We start from the raw sequence: 16,061 nt of genomic DNA on the forward strand, positions 1-16,061 counted from the left end.
GGCCTGGCACAGCTCTCCTGAAGTGCTGAACCCTGTTGCGGTGGTCGTCTGTGCTGCTGACGATCCACCCGGCGCCGCTCCGAGGCGGGGCTGGGGATGGTGCTTTGTGATTTGGTTAATGGCTTGGCATGGATGCCAGCTACCTGTTTCAGTTCTGTGCTTTAAACACCATTTCTTCATTTAGACTAGATATAAGGAAGAAATTCTTTCCAGTGAGGGTGGTGAAACCCTGGCAGGGGTTGCCCAGAGAGGGGGTGGAGGCCCCATCCCTGGGAACATTCCAGGCCAGGTTGGACGGGGCTGTGAGCAACCTGATGTGGTTAAAGGTGTCCCTGCTCCTGCAGGGGGGTTGAGTTGGGTGACCTCTGGGGGTCCCTTCCAGCCCAAAACATTCTGTGATTCTATGATTTGAACAGGAAGGTTCCACACGTGCTCTTTAGAAAGCAGCAAGGTTAAAAGAGTTCAGTTGTAGAGTCAAACCTCGCACTGGGGCAACAGAAAACGCAGTCCTGCCTGTGTTTTTGCCACTGCTGCTTTTCTTTTTTCCTGGGAAGCCTGCACAATCCATCACTGCTGTTTTTTTTTTTAAGGACAGGGTAATAATATCATACAGGCATCTCCCAGAGATGACACAAGAATTCCAGTAGGGCCTAGGAATGGGAAATTAATTCCAGGACCTCCAAAGGTCTGTTGCTGCTGAGTTTCTCCTGTTCTGCTTCAGTTGCTGGCCCACCCTTAGCCAAAGCTGTAGCCTTCTACCTGTCTTTTTTTTATTTATTTTTTGGGTGGGAGGGGGCAGGGGGAGGAGTTTGCTACCTCTGTTAATTCAGTATTGTCACCTTGTGATGATCCTAATGGTGGTGAATAATTTGTCTGCTGTGTAAACTTCAAATGCTTGTGTATTAAATGATTTATTAAATGATTTATTAAATGATTTATTAAATGATTTATTAAATGATTTATTAAATGATTTATTAAATGATTTATTAAATCATTTATTAAATCATTTATTAAATCATTTATTAAATCATTTGTTCTCTTTTACAGCAGCACCGCTTGCCATCTAAATTTACCAAGCACAGACCTTTGGACCACGGACTTCACCAGACTTGACATGGCTCGGCTGTGTAGCTTTAGCTCTTGCTGACCTGAGACGAAATAAAACTCAAGAACCCCCGGAGGTAAGGGACTGCTTAAGACTTTCATTCCATGTGGGATCTCCCTACGCTCCGGCAATCATGGCAAATATTTCCTGGACTGAAGGAGCCTCCAATGGGAGAGTTGCCAATGCCAGTTCGGAATTACACTTGGAAGCAGACTTCCAGTATTCCTTGTTTACCGTCATCTACAGCATTGTCTTCGTGCTGGGACTGATAGAAAATGCCTTGGCTCTGTACCTCCTGTCCTGCAGAGTTAAGCACATGTCTCACTCCTATGTGTACATGATCAACCTAGCTCTGGCAGACACCTTGTTTGTTTGTGTGTTGCCTTTTAAAATTCATTACCACCTGAATCGGAACAACTGGATCTTTGGGGACATGGTTTGTAGGATCACTGGGACTTGGTACTACATCAACATCTGCTTAAGCATTGCCTTTTTCACCTGCATTTGTGTCGATCGTTACATTGCGGTGTTGCACCCCTTCACGTACATCCAGATCCGAGCCACCCATTACGTGGTGGTGGTCACAGTCCTTTGGGTGGGCGCTCTGAGTGTCATGGTTCCGCTTATCGTTGGAGGTCCCCTCCACAACAGCGGCACGAGGAACACGACAGCGTGTTTTGAGAACTTTGCCACGAGTAGCTGGACTTACCGCATGGCACCTTACAACATCCTGGCCTTAGTTTTTGGTTTTGTGATCCCATTTTCCATCATCCTGATCAGCTACCCTCTCATTGCGAAGAGGATCTCCCAGATCAAACACAGCATCCGCAAGAGGAAGGCCCTGAGCACCATCTACATCATCTTGGTCATTTGCACTTTGTGCTTTCTCCCGTATCATATCACGCATTTGCTCCACTTCTTAGTGAGAATCCAGGTCATCCAGAATGAGGCGTTTACCCGCTTGATCTACAAGATGCGCAGGGTCACCTTGGCCCTCGTGAGTGTCAACTGCTGCCTTAACCCGCTCTTGTACTACTTCACCTCTTCCAGCAAGCAGTGGCACTTCAACCTCAAGCTCAGGTTCAGGTCTAAAATTGTGTACACAATCTGTGACCAGAAATTCGGGGAGTCCTCCTACGTCTATAAACTACATCAGAGACACGGAAATAAAAAATACAGAGATGGAATCAACTGATCTACTTAAAGTAAGTATCAATTGTTGATTATTATTTAACTATTAAATTCATCCTTCCAACTCTTTCTTGAAAAACACACCTGTGAAACCTACCGTTCTTTCCTACAGTGGTTGTTACACCAAGGCAAGACTGGAGGGAAGCGCCCAACAGCTGCATTTTTATTACAGCTATGTATTTTTATTAATTATTTGATGTTTATCTAGGGCAGCACTCGGGGGAGCTGTATTCCCTGACAGGCCCAGGTGGCACATGGTGGTACGCGCTGTGTTCCCGTACATCGATGTTTTGGTCTCCTTTGGGTTAACGTTGGGGTTGGTAGGGGCACGCAGCACAGCCCAAAGCCGGCCTAAAGCTGAGCAGATCAGGGCAGCCCTGCTTGGCTTTTCCCTATTTTGGAGGGATCCCATGTTTTCTCCCTGGGGGCACGTGGAGCCAGCTGGCTTCACAAGCTGCTCGCTGCCCACATTCCACAGCCAAATAAGGGCTTCTCCTTCTCCTCCGGGCTGCTGAATCAATGGGGTGGGCTTCCTGAGGGGCACTTCGGCCCAGGCTGTCCAGCGCCGCGTGCCTATCGATTCAAGCTGGACATCTGTTAATGCCAGCTTGGAAGATAATCGAGCCAACTGTTTATCAGGGCTGGTGGTAAACACGTTCCTCTTGGCACACAGGTGCCGCGGGGCGTCGCTGAGGAGCTGGCACGACTCCTCAGGCTGTGCGGTCCTGTTCAAATGTCAACGCTCTCTTTTTCAGTCATCGTGTTTACATCACAAAACGTTCCTGACCTATTTCACGCCTTTGCTTGTGTTAACAGAACCACACAGATGCTGAGAACGGCTGAGTTTTCCACCCGGTGAAATGTGAGACCTCGGAGAGAATTTATCATTTGCGGGTTATCGGAGGCACCAGAAAACCACTGGCCTGGCTGAGAAACCTGCTCAGAAGCCAGCGGTTTACCGAACAGGATGTGATTTTTGCTAACAGAGCTGCAGCCTCGCTGTTCTGTACCTTCCCATGCTGACTCCAAACTTTATAAAGTGCGTGTAGGCTCTGGGCCTGCGGGTGTGAGACTGCTGAGCAGGTGACAACAGGAGGGAAGTTGTCACGGGGCTTGTTGAGCAGGGAACCGGCCGTGCCTGACGGCAGCAAGGTATGAAATCCGGATTTCCATTTCCAGAACACAGGCCTGAAAGTGGCGCTTTGACCTGGCACAGCTTGGGGGTCCCGGCGGGGCCGTGCTCTTGGACGTGGAACAGGAACTGCCAGGGACCTTAACGGCGGGAGGGAGCAGGATTATTGTGGCAGAATGGCGCGGGGAGATAAATATTGGTGTGCCTCTAAATGATGTCACTTCTCTTCGCATAGTGGAGGCTGCAGTTTCTGCCCCTATTCAGCCAATTTTCTGATGGCAGCTGATGTCAGAGTCTACTCTCTGGTTAAGGACAAAAGGTAAGAGGTTTGGAAAATCAGCAGCATGGATGTAGGGGAATGCTGGGGTCTTGACTTAGCAGAAAAACCCCACGCGTTACGACGGTGAGCAAGGGTCTTGAATGTGGGAGGCTGTACTGCCCAGTTACAGCCGATCAATAGCCCAGTTCAGCAGTCGGGGAGGTGCGCAACAAGCAACCCCGGAGCAGCTCCGAAATCACCGCAGCGCTAAAGCTCTGCAGCAGAGGGCTTGGGAGGGCGCAGCGTCACCCCTGGGAGAGGGGCCCGCCTTGACGTGAGGGCGCAGCATCCCCCCTGGGAGAGGGGCCCGCCTTGATGTGAGGGCGCAGCATCACCCCTGGGAGAGGGGCCCGCCTTGACGTGAGGGCGCAGCATCACCCCTGGGAGAGGGGCCCGCCTTGACTTGGTTATGGCTACGCTGTTCGAATCGTGCTGAGGGGGCGCCCGTTACTGACGACGGGTCAGCCGCTGACCTCGCCCTTTCTGCCTTTTGCTCTTAGCTTGGAGGAATTTTTAAAATATCAGTAAGGAAACCTCAAAGTTTTCTAAAATGTTGCCAATGATTCCTGTGCTCCTCTGCTCAGCTGGGCTTGGTAAGACATGGTGATGAGGAGAGCCTCTGAGGGAGCGCTAGGACAAATTAATCTTTTACCTTTCATGAGCTACTGCTACCTTTGTCTGTTTATAGGCTGTGGAAAAGCTTGCCAGCACTGGAGGGTCTGTTCCTTCCCCCTAAGCACAATTTTTAGCTTCTGGACAGAGGAATTAGAACTGTTGTTGGCGACTCCAGCCAGGAGTGCGTGGCGATGAGGAGAGCCTCTGAGGGAGCGTTAGGACAAATTAATCTTTTACCTTTCATGAGCTACTGCTACCTTTGTCCGTTTATAGGCTGTGGAAAAGCTTGCCAGCACTGGAGGGTCTGTTCCTTCCCCCTAAGCACAATTTTTAGCTTCTGGACAGAGGAATTAGAACTGTTGTTGGCGACTCCAGCCAGGAGTGCAGCTCACTTGCAGGCTTGTCAGCGGTCACGGAGGGAAGTACGGACAATAAAAGCTACGCTGCTGGGTAAACAGCACGTTTAGGGCTTTACGCTCCTGCCTCCATTGCGCTTTACTTTGCATTTTAATTGTGAAGCTTTGAAAGCTCCTTATTCTGACCCCCCGGGCTGGCGTTTACCTACCCCTGTTAGGATCAGGTGGGGCCGATCCCCCTTTACGGACGAGTCAGGGGCTGCCCCTGTTCACAAATCTGACCCCCGTGAGCTGCGCTGTGCCCTGCGCAGAGCCCAGGAGTGAGCTGAGTGCAGGAGCGGGGGTCGGTGCGCGGCCGTTTTGTTTGGGGGACAAACTGAAAGCCCTGATACTGCCCAGAAAATTACTGTAGTAGAGAATGGCCCTGCTGAGGCGTTAAGGGAAGGGAGCTGTGGGAGGGGCAGAAGGCTGAGTATCTTTTACCTTGCTGTGTAAGCGCCTCGAGGCTTGTTCCTCAGGACTCTGTCGTGACTCCTTGAGCAGGTTCCAGCGAGAGGTGGCAGTACGGCTGAATGGTAACACACTGTCACTGCAGGAACTGGAGAAACACTGTAACTCCTTTATTAAAACAAAACCAGAAAACAACGTGGACAATGTAAACAAAATAAAATCTAAATCTCTCTGAAACATCTGTGCCTGCTGCTCTGTTGCTCACGACGTGCTCTGTGGCAGTCCTTTCTTCAGAAGGGATGTGAGATAGCTGCCCAGCTCTTCATCCTAGAGAGAATGGAGAGAAACAGGATGAGAGCAATCTTCTACTTGGCTTTCCCACGGGGGGCAGTAAAGTTGACTCTCGTACCTAGAAATAGAAATAATTGTTGGACCCATCAAAATCTAGTGTTAGCAGTGTTCAGAAATGGAAACCAATCCAGGTAGCACGAAGGCGTTTCTGGGGGTTGTTTCAAAATAGCAGTGTAAAGGTTCCGTTTGTCAAAGGAGACGCCTCTCTCGAGGAAAATGACCATTTTTCTTGAAAGCAAAGAATCGATTTCAGGATTTCAAAGAATCAAAACCTTTGGGTTTCGGTGTGGTTTTGGTTGGATTTTTTTATTTGTCCTCAGGAAGACGTGTCTTTGCTGCAAAGAAAGCAGTTAGAAAACAGCCAGAGAAAGTACACTTTGGAAAGGAAGAACACGCGACCAGGTCTGATCTTGGCACAATTCTGTGTCGCGAGCTTTCTGCTTGTTGTTTCAAGTTTTACACTTAAGAAATACAACATCAAATACCTGCACGCGCTGTATGGCAGTAGTGATACAGCTGAGTTTAGAAGCTGGATGCTATAGTGTCCTCAAAACACAGACATAATTGCAATTAACTGTAATTGTATTAAGTGTAATTACTCCAGGTAGTTGCCTTGAGTTCGGTGGTCCCAGAGAAAACTGACTCAGTAGAGCTCCTGTAAAATGACTTGTACTAAACCTGAAATGGTCAAGCAAAGGGCGGTGACTCACCTTGTCTTCTTCCAAACTACTTAAAAAGCGACGAAGACTCACCCTTACGTCAGGAACCCCCACTGTAGGACGGGTTTGGACTGTAAGGAGTTAAGATCAGAGTTGCTTGAAAAGTACATCTTCAAGTATTCCTACCTGGTAAGTCCAGGACACGAGCAGAACTTTGGTTCCTTGATCCTCTGAGTGTGCTGTGGCTTGGATAAGAATGGACTCCACTGTTATAGAGCCATCGGGGAGATGCTGCACTGAATAATCCTTCAGGACCCTGGTAAGAGAAGAGACAGGATTTAGTTTGGATGGGACGTGTGTGCAAGCTGGAGGGTGGGTCCCCCTCTGTCTCTGCATTCCCAACACCAGCGTGGTGGTGTTACTTGTAGCTGTGTCTCTGAGCCAGCACCCACTGCCCAAGGAAAGGAGAATGGGGCTGATTCATAGCTTGCACATTTGGTGCTTATATTATGGCTAATGTAATACATGGTTGTAGGACTTCCTACAGAATTTATTTCTGGCTTTCACGATGGCTATAGCTCCAGCCTGAACCCTACTCATCTGAGCAAAGGACTACTCAGAATCGACCGGCTGCCTGTAGGAAGAAAGCAGCTTTTAAGGTTCATCTGCTGCTAAGCTTTGGGACAGCTTTGTTTGCTGTGATGGTCTCACTCCAGACAACTGTACAAACTTCAGCTAGAAGCAGTAGTGACAGCAGCAAGCCAGCAGGAACAAAGATTTCAGGTCCAGCTGGGCAAAGACCATGAGCTTGTAGGCTGACGCCCCGCCTCTGCTGCTGCAGCATAAGCACCGCTCTGGTCACAGTAGCTGCGTGGACTAAAATCGAGAGCAGTTCTGTCTCCTGGGCTGCAGAGAACGTTCTCTTAATGACTCTGGGGCTGGCTGGGATGGCCAGGAAGAGTGGGGGCACTTGTACTACCCGTATTAAGACTGGTAGGCTCAAGTCCATCCCTGGGGGGGAAAAACCAAGCGCAGGTAAGGCTGGACTTACCCTTTGAGATGGTTATACACACGAAGCACCGTCTCGTGTTCTTTTCGTGGATCCTGAATGTGAACGCGGCAGGTGAAACGCAGCTGATGTTCTGCAAGGCCCAGCTCCTTCAAAGCCTGCTCGGGAGAAACCAGACGGAAGCTCTGCAGAGGAAAAGTGCAAATACGTGATGAGTTACTGCTTTGCGCTTTCTGGGGTCAGCTGCACACAGGTATGTGTTCATCGCTGCAAACTCCGGCAGGTAAGACCATTCCTTTTCAATCTCTGACCTGTCTCGGCACATTTCAGTTACAACTGCAAGCAGTAACAGCTAGGCGTGAGGGTATGATGGACAGCACGGGCAGAGGTAAGATGGTGGCAAAACGTCCACTTAAATCATCATAGCAATTCTCCACTTCCCACAAGCGATGTTGGTTTAACCTCTTCGTCGGGGGAATGATTTGTTCAAATATAAACATGAGGTTACGGAGCAAGAACTCCTCCCTTGGCACCTTCCCATCCTTGTCCGACAACTGAGGTCTACCAGCAACACGCTGCTGCTTGAGTCTTTGGATTTTTACAGGCGCAGTGAATCAGAAACACCTTGGATTCACAGACTGAAACCCCCAGACACCTCAGACTGTAATTCTGCCTCCACAACACCCTGCTCATGAACAGCCAGACACTGATTCTGAAGTTGTGGGACTAGTGAAGACTCGGTCAGGACAACCGACAAGCTCAAGAGCCTGTCTTACAGCTTCACCTTCCCAGGTACGCTGTTTCTTCCCAAGAAACTAGGACTGCTGACCTTCATTTTAGTTCCTTGTTCACCTCACTTATGAATTATAACACCACACTCATTCAGAGGACACGAGACAAACATAAGAACTTTTTTACTTACGTTATCCTTCATAATTAACGTCCCGTGCATTAGCTTTGGCTTCTTGACATCTGGTAAGAGACCTAAACCAAGGCCGTCGGAAGAGAAAGATGAGACGGTTAACGATGATGTGCTTGCTTTTCACACAAGATGACTGCTATAGGACTTAATAGATTGGATTTCTGAGTCACTGCTGAGGTTCAGAGACTAAGACTTTACATCTTTCTTACCCTGTCTGTTAAAGTACATGGTGCTTAAACCGTTATCAGTGCTCTAGACATGTAAGAAACCACGCTGGGTAATACAGAACAACTGCCTCTCTTCCCCTATCACTCTCTGATTTGAGAGGTTTTATATTTTTCTTAAATTGGGTTTATAAAAGTAGTTTCAGTTTTCACAGACCTAGCTAGTAAAAGCATACACGGACCTTGTTTTCATAGTGAACGGGCAATGAGTAGCAAACAAGGTAGTGTGTGTGCGTGTGTTTTGGTTTCAAACATTATTGAATATAGATTCACAGCACGGTAGCGACTTCATGTCACAGGAAGCCCCCTCAACCACCAAATGCTCCTAAAACCCCTTCCTTTACAGGAAGCGCTGCTGTAAGTCAGCGTGGCTGTGAAGGGCCCTGCACCACTGCTTCCACCTAACACAAGGACCACACAACACGGTGGCAGGGCCCAAAAGATTCAATTCTTGGTTGAAAACGTGTCACCTATTGCTGTTTCTCTCTTCAGGAGTCCCAGGGATATGTCCACGGGAATGCTGGGATTGGTGAAGATCGTGGTGGTCTCTCCGTTTGCAGGCATGTAACAGTTGACATCTGCAACGAGAACAACCGACCTCAGGGCTGCTGCAGCAGCGTGTCGTCTCACCCGCAGGCAGCATGCAAGCATCCCTGCAGCCGACGGTGCTGTGATTTTGGCAGAAGCCTACTGCAGCTCTTGGGGACAAGAAGTGAAGTTAAATAGCAACCTGCTGAGAAGTAGAACTGCTGTAAAGCGAACAAGCTTCCCAGAACCATCAAACCCCAGTGGGGCAATACCTACTGCCTGCGCACCCACGCAAAGCAATCTGCAGACAGCAAGTGACCAGCCACGGTGAATGCTGCGCTTTCTGCGCTCGTCACTTGAGAGTCAGCTGTCTCCAAGGAATTAATTTCTTTTTTCTGGAGTTCATTCCCTGCTAGCAGCTGAAGTTGCTAACTTATAATTTCAGATGTACCTTGCCTGCCTCTGCTTCTTTTAGGAGTCTAAAGAAATACAAATTCACTAAGTGCTGAACTGTAACAATACAAACGTATCAAAATCACTTTTACTTCAAGTCCAAATGGGCATTAAAATTAAATGGGCCTAACATGTTAAGTAAGAGATGTTATGGACACTAGTTTCTTGAGGATGACTGCTCCTGTAAATTCCACTAACTATGCTGAGGTCCGGTGGATTATGTGAACTTTAACGCCTTCCTTCTACCACCATTCCCTCTTCAGTACCAACACGATACGTACGGAATTCCTGTTCTATTTTCTGCTTCAGAAACTCCATTTTCTTTGCTTCACCGTGGACCAGGAGAACATTCCGTGGCTCAGCCTGGCGAATCAGCTGCATTATTCCCTTGGCATCCGCGTGGGCACTGAAGGACATGTACTCTACCTGCATCTTTACTTCCAACTGGGGGGAGCAGAAAACACAGGCTTTGTGAATCAGGAACTGCTTTGGCTCTCTACAGCCTGTGTATCGCACACAAAGAGACCCGGACCCCTCTGTATTTAGTTTGAAGGAGGAATCACAACACCGGGTCTGGAAAATGAGGCTGGAGAGAAAGCTGCTCAGCAGCAGAGACTGAGTATGGTGCTGTACAGAAAAGCTCTCGATAACTACTTAAATAGCTTCAAATAACTGCAATAAGCTTCAAATAACTGCAATAAGCTTCAAATAACTGCAATAAGCTTCAAACTGCTCAATTTCAGAGCAGAATACTTGTCTCACATTTGCCAAAACAAGTCAATACTTAAGGGCAGTTGGTATCAGTTTTAATATCCCCACCCACCTAAAAAAAAGCCTAAAAATGTATCTTTTTACCCATCTGACTAATGTGCCTAGTTATTAAATACTATAAATGTGTCCCCAACAAAGTCTTATGGCAGAAAAAGACACACTGTTGCCAGTGCAAAGGGAAAAAAAAAAAAACCTGGTCCAACCCCAAAGAAAATGTTACTTGGGTATTTTCGATGTATGCAGCACATTCCCATGACATGTACGTGGTGTCTGACCTGAAGTTCTGAGGAACTTCCCCCAAATGAACCTCCTTCTTGAAAATAAAACTTACTATTTGTCTTCCTTCCATTTCCAGCTTGCGCTGTCCACTCAGAATCTTGTGGCCCACAGTTCCCTGCACGCAGTAGCCTGGCATGATGACCTGAGAAGGAACCCAGAAAAATCTACAACCTCTGCACGTGGCCTGTGCATAGCATAGCTGCTGTTAACACAGAAATAGCCATAAAGGCGTAACGCCGATGTCAGTTTGTGTCCTTCCCCTCTTGCATACCAGCCTTCACTGGAAAGCTGCTTGCTTTGTTCTGGGGCTTGCGTGGTGAACACCCAGCTCCAGGAAACACACGAAAATGAAATTAGAAAGCAAACTGCTGAAATCTACACACCGCTAAATAAGAATTAACGCTGGCTACAAAAGCCTTTGAAGCAGCTTCAAATTAACGAAAGCCCTTCTGAAAATAAAATCTCCCCCAACCTCCTGTCTGAGCCCTGTACCTCCTCTGCCTGCCCTGTCACACACCGCAAAGACAATTCAGAGCTCTGTGCTGGGTTGGTTCACCAGAGGCCTCGTGTCATTTAACCCCAGATGCTCAGGAAAAGCTCTCCTGCAACCTTTCTTCTTACGACTGTATCACTACCACACTCACATTAACACAAAACATCAAAGAAACAGAATTTCTCACCATGTTCTTTTCATTCCCTGCCCATTTCCTGAAGATCTGAAGGGACTGTCCTGCATGAAGCATGCCAGGGGTTGCAAACACAACCTAGAATTCAAAAATGTGCCAAGAATTACCACAGAAAACAAGGGGTTTTTTTCCATTACTTACTTACAATATATAAATACCTAGAATGTGGAGAGTATCCACAAATACACCTTACAGCAGGCTTACTACGTCAAAGCTCTAATGGGGATTTTTGCTATTTTATTTCCCCACCTTGTCTAATTTTCACATAAGTTGAACTACTATTTTAGGACATTTTTGTGAGCATCCATAATGTCTGATAAAAACTTTGAACAATTTTATAACGGTACTATCATGCTCACCAGATTCCTCTTTCAGCTACTGCCTAATAAACAGCCAGAAATAAAACCAGCAATAAGAGACTGTGTTGTAAAGGATGTGTCTCCCGACTTAAGTCAAGTCAAAAGAATACACGGTAGGAGTTACGGGTTGAATCAGGTCCAGAGTTATAGATTATATGAACATGCAATCAATTTTTTTATTTTTCTCTGGGCATTTTACCTTTACTGAAATAAAGACAGGAAGATCTTCAGTAGTTATACAGATAAAAAGTATTCAGGATGGCCTGGCCACAAAGGGAGTTAGGTGGGATGGCTGGTACTAGTGGGGTAGAGGGTGCTTAGCTGCTGCAGACTGCCCCTTTGCCTTAGCCAGGAACAGAGTGGCTTAAACCCAGCTCCCTGACACTGCACAGCTGCTCCATTACCTTGTTAATGACCACCTACCATAGGCCCCGGATTGTCTGCAAAGGCCCGATCAAATGCTTTGATGTGTTTGAATTCAAACATGTTCCTCTGCACAAATGTTTTCCGAATTTTCTGATTAGTCCAGGTGATGAAGAGCTTGTAATAATGATTGGCCTTCTCCGTCAGTCCCGTGGAAAAATAAATTGGAGCCTTCAAGTTCATTCTTTCCCTGTAGAAAGAAGCATTCCAGATACCTGTGAGGGCCAACTTCGGATCCTGGCTACCCACGTTGGAGTCCATAAACTTATGTAGTCTCCCAACGACTTGCTGTGCGTACCCTGCTCTCAGTGAGCTGTAAATCAGTAGCATGACAGTGCTGCAGCACTGTGCATTAACTCACTCCAAAGCAGGCTTTAGTCCAATTCACCTCCTCACCCATTACAGACAATTTCCTTCATTACAAATATTAATCATTCTGCTGTGGGAAATAATTAAAAGCAGTATCATTTGGTGTTATCAAAAATGTTTCTGCACAGTGCTTATACGTAAGGTTCATATTTGTTCATCCCTCCTCCCCCTCCCATGAAAGGGTTTTACAATGTGGCAAAAACGTAATCAAATTTTTTAAAGGACAGTTACTCCTGAGTGGAAGAGTGGAGTGGAGAATGACTCTGGGTAAGAAAATGGTTAGTTTACTGCTTAGAGTCCTGACATGCAGAGAAACACTCGTGAGAACACTGCTACTAAGCAGACATGAAAGAATCACAGAAACCTGCCAGCACCCACAGCATGAGGCGGACAAAAAGGAGGTGGTATGTGCACAGAAGAGACTGCACTCACCAGAAAGTTTCCAATAAAATGCAAAGCTCCTGGGCACGTCCAAGGGCAAAAACTGGGATGAGAACCTGTAACGGAGGTATGATAACAGTCTGAGAGACCCAAACAGCATGTGAACGGCCCTGCAGCATTGCCATTTCTTAACAAGCCCCTCAGTTCCCTCTCATGTTCTGATATTCTTTTGCCAAGCTGTCTTCCCATGGGAATGTGTCCTGCAGTTTTGGAATGAAAGGCACTGATAATTGGCGAGCACCTATCGGCTCGGCCAAGACCTCAGTTTGTACGGACTGAGGGAAGCCTCCGGCGGGGCATGGCACCTGTGGATACACTCAGTCCTGTTCTCTCCTAAGTAATGCGACAACAAGTTGTTGAGAGCAACAACTCTGGTATTATTTATGGAAATGGAGACTAAGATGAGCGTTTCTGCCCTTGATGGCTTTGTCTGTGCTGGGGTAACTGTGACCTTCCTCCCCTCCCACATTAAGGCAACACTGGGGGAAAGAACAGAAGAGCTGTTTCAGTTTCCAGTGTTTTCCTCAGTTCAGTACTGTCACTTAGCAGCAGAGAGTTTACCGCTCCTTATTTGTTTTCTGCATTCAGTGGGAAAGCCATCGTCATAGTCTGGTTTTCTTTTGGGCATAATTTAAGTGTTCAATATTCTGTTTTTTAAAATACAGTGAAGGAGTATAAAAATGCCTTCAGTTTTGTGTCATGGTCGGACATAGGTGCCTGAGTTAATTCATAGTTACCCAACCCTACAGAGCCAACGAGAGCTTCACAGAAGAAAAAACACATCGCTTAAGATTATCAAAATGCCGTACCTTCCCTCCCCTTTCTACAGTCTCATGAACTTTCTTCAAGAAGTCTCTTTCTCTGCAGCGTTTGGAATCTCTGATCGTTGTGGCATAGGTCGATTCACTTATTAATAAATCTGGGCGACACTTATCAATCCAGGCAGCACTAAACCAAAACGAATTTAAAAAACCCCATCAAATAAAGAGATGGTACCTGGCATTTCTGATCTGCAGGGCTCAAAGCTGGGTGGAGAATGTCACTGTCCCCATTTGCAGATAGGAAAACAGGCCCACAGATGTGCATCGGCTTGCCTAAAGTCACCTAGGAGTTCTGTGGCAGCATCAGGACTCTGCTCTTTGCAGGCCATGCTTTCTTTAAATTAATCCAGCCCAGAATAGAGACTACAGATTTTGAGAAGAAACTCTTCTCCAGTCTATTACTTGTTTTAAATGCATTAAAATATTGTTCTAAATAGCATGAATATTATAGATCTCTCATATATGCCAGTAAAAATAAAATGAACATTTAAGTTTGTGATCAGCAGTCTCTTAGAAAGTAAATACATTTAGAAGATACCGTGACAATAAAACATTTCAAACATCTAAGTGCGGTTATTATGTAGCGTTAAAAACAGATTAAAGAGTATACAGAAAAAGATTACATTAAGGTCTATCTGGAAAAATCAGTGTAAATCTGTTCATTTTCATAATGCAAAATCACATTTATCTTTCCAGCAAAGACACTGTTAAATGTTCCAGCCTCCTAACAAAGAATCACTGCTGATAAGCCCCTAACAGCAACAGAAGCTGTGCTAAAATCTTCCTGTCAGAAATACACACAGATCCTAGAAACTCCAGCTTCTACTTACCCTAAATGTCTGTCTGGTGTCATGTTATAATCGCCCTAATGGAAGAGGAGAAACCCGTTAATATTCTCAGTGTAATGGGAGAGGCCATTAAAAGGAGATGTAGGTATCTGTAAACATTGTTGTGCATGCTTACCGTGTACACAACTGACTCGCATCCAGCCTTAATCTGGAACATGGCTGCTCCTAGCACGTGGCCTGCATAGTATGCCTTGATTTCCAGCTCCTCATCCACCTGCACGAACAGGCAAATGCTGCATTAGTGCATACATTTAAAAAAAAATAAAATTGCTGTGCCTTCTACAACAATCCAGTTGGTCTGGTGCATGAGTATGCAGAAATTATCATTTACCTGAACTGTCTGGTGAAGATGCACAGCAACCACTTTTTTCATACAGTCTTTAATCATTTGGGAAGTGAAGAAGTTAGTTTCCCCTTTCTTATCCACAGTTATTTTCCTGTAGTCCTCCAGGAGGATGGGACAGATGGCCTTGGTAGGATGCGTCATGTAAATGGGCCCGTCATAACCGACCATTTCGCTGAAATATGGTAAAGCTCCACAATGGTCCAAATGAAAGTGGCTGCAAAAAGACACAAAGGATTGAGATGCTGCTGCACAGGAATTTAGCCTGCCTGGTTCTCAGGTCTTGTTTCAGCCAAAACACAAACGATGGACTTATGATTGCGTTGCTAGGGACAGTGTACAAAGCTTTCCCATTTGAGCTCTGACAAGGAAGGAAGCTTTCTCACCTGATGATCACGCAGTCTAGAAAGTCAGTCAGCCTTCCATTCTGAGTGATGTAAGAGAAGTCAGGAAAGCGTCTCTGCAAAGACAGGAAGAAACAGGCTATCCCCGAGGAAAGCAAGCCAGCTGATACTACATTACTAATCCAACAAAAGAATGGTGCCAACGACCTGAAACACTGGAACCCCGCTGTAACACACCTCCGGGCAAAACAGCAATCAGGCAGCAGACCACGCTAGCGTAAGCAATACGGTAAGAGCTGCAGGCAACACCACCAGCTTTTATGTGCAGGAAGAGTCAAAGAGAAAGCTGATGGGAGGGCTGCCAGAGGACAAACAGGAAAACTGACCTCGCAAATAAATCACAGCCAAGTTTAGACTAGATATAAGGAAGAAATTCTTTACACTGAGGGTGGTGAAACACTGGAACAGGTTGCCCAGAGAGGTGGTGGAGGCCCCATCCCTGGAAACATTCAAGACCAGGTTGGACGGGGCTGTGAGCAACCTGATCTAGTTAGTGGTGTCCCTGCTCCTGCAGAGGGGTTGGACTAGATGACTTCTAGGGGTCCCTTCCAACCCAAAACATTCTATGATTCTAAGTTTATCTTCAAAGTAAAACAGGTAACCAATGTGTTTCAGCTTACCCACAGGCATTAAGGCAGAAAGCCTCAAAACCTTCTCTGTAATAGCATGTTTGCTCTGTGTCACGCTTTAACTCTTCCTATCTCACAGGATTTTTGCCATTATTCCTTTCCTAGTATCAGGTGACCAAACGTCAGGAGTATTTCCTAGCTCTCTCTCTAAAGTATTAGAGATGCGTGGTGCAGATCCCACAAGTAATTAACTGCCCAAGCCCAAGCATCATGTCAAGAGGAGTCCCGCTGATGATGGGATTAACGCTTTAAAGCATAGAAGATACCTGCCCATGTGAAATATGGAAAGAACAAAACCACCAGGAAGGGAGCATTCACAGCTTCCTTAATATTGTTTGGAGTCCACAACCCAGGGAAAGGATGGCTGGATGGGG

The 16,061-nt window shown here is 46.5% G+C and overlaps 2 protein-coding genes across 7 annotated transcripts in view; one reads left to right on the plus strand and one right to left on the minus strand.

Annotated features, from left to right (window-relative positions):
* The first annotated feature begins 1,215 nt into the window (after window positions 1-1,215).
* LOC104133372 (lysophosphatidic acid receptor 6-like) lies at window positions 1,216-3,196 on the plus strand. Its single transcript, XM_009646764.2, has 2 exons — window positions 1,216-2,310; window positions 3,113-3,196. Exon 1 carries the CDS (start codon window positions 1,239-1,241, stop codon window positions 2,298-2,300), a length of 1,062 nt encoding a protein of 353 aa, XP_009645059.1. The 5' UTR covers window positions 1,216-1,238; the 3' UTR covers window positions 2,301-2,310; window positions 3,113-3,196.
* INTS11 (integrator complex subunit 11) overlaps window positions 2,677-16,061 on the minus strand; it is a 14,986-nt gene continuing 1,601 nt past the window's right edge. The window contains exons 3-18 of one of the 6 annotated variants that reach the window (XM_035902123.1): window positions 15,041-15,114; window positions 14,643-14,871; window positions 14,427-14,525; window positions 14,294-14,328; window positions 13,452-13,590; window positions 12,634-12,698; window positions 11,833-12,022; window positions 11,045-11,128; window positions 10,417-10,506; window positions 9,596-9,758; window positions 8,804-8,911; window positions 8,110-8,171; window positions 7,230-7,372; window positions 6,365-6,494; window positions 5,202-5,336; window positions 2,677-3,568 (exon numbers count right to left, since the gene is read on the minus strand). In XM_035902123.1, the coding sequence (XP_035758016.1) occupies window positions 3,401-3,568; window positions 5,202-5,336; window positions 6,365-6,494; window positions 7,230-7,372; window positions 8,110-8,171; window positions 8,804-8,911; window positions 9,596-9,758; window positions 10,417-10,506; window positions 11,045-11,128; window positions 11,833-12,022; window positions 12,634-12,698; window positions 13,452-13,590; window positions 14,294-14,328; window positions 14,427-14,525; window positions 14,643-14,871; window positions 15,041-15,114 (1,914 nt within the window). In that variant the 3' untranslated portion in view covers window positions 2,677-3,400. The other 5 variants (XM_035902125.1, XM_035902127.1, XM_035902126.1 and 2 more) reach the window with 5 other exon arrangements.

Source organism: Egretta garzetta, unplaced genomic scaffold (assembly GCF_000687185.1).
Source record: "Egretta garzetta isolate BGI_Z169 unplaced genomic scaffold, ASM68718v1 scaffold29, whole genome shotgun sequence".
NCBI lineage: Eukaryota > Metazoa > Chordata > Aves > Pelecaniformes > Ardeidae > Egretta > Egretta garzetta.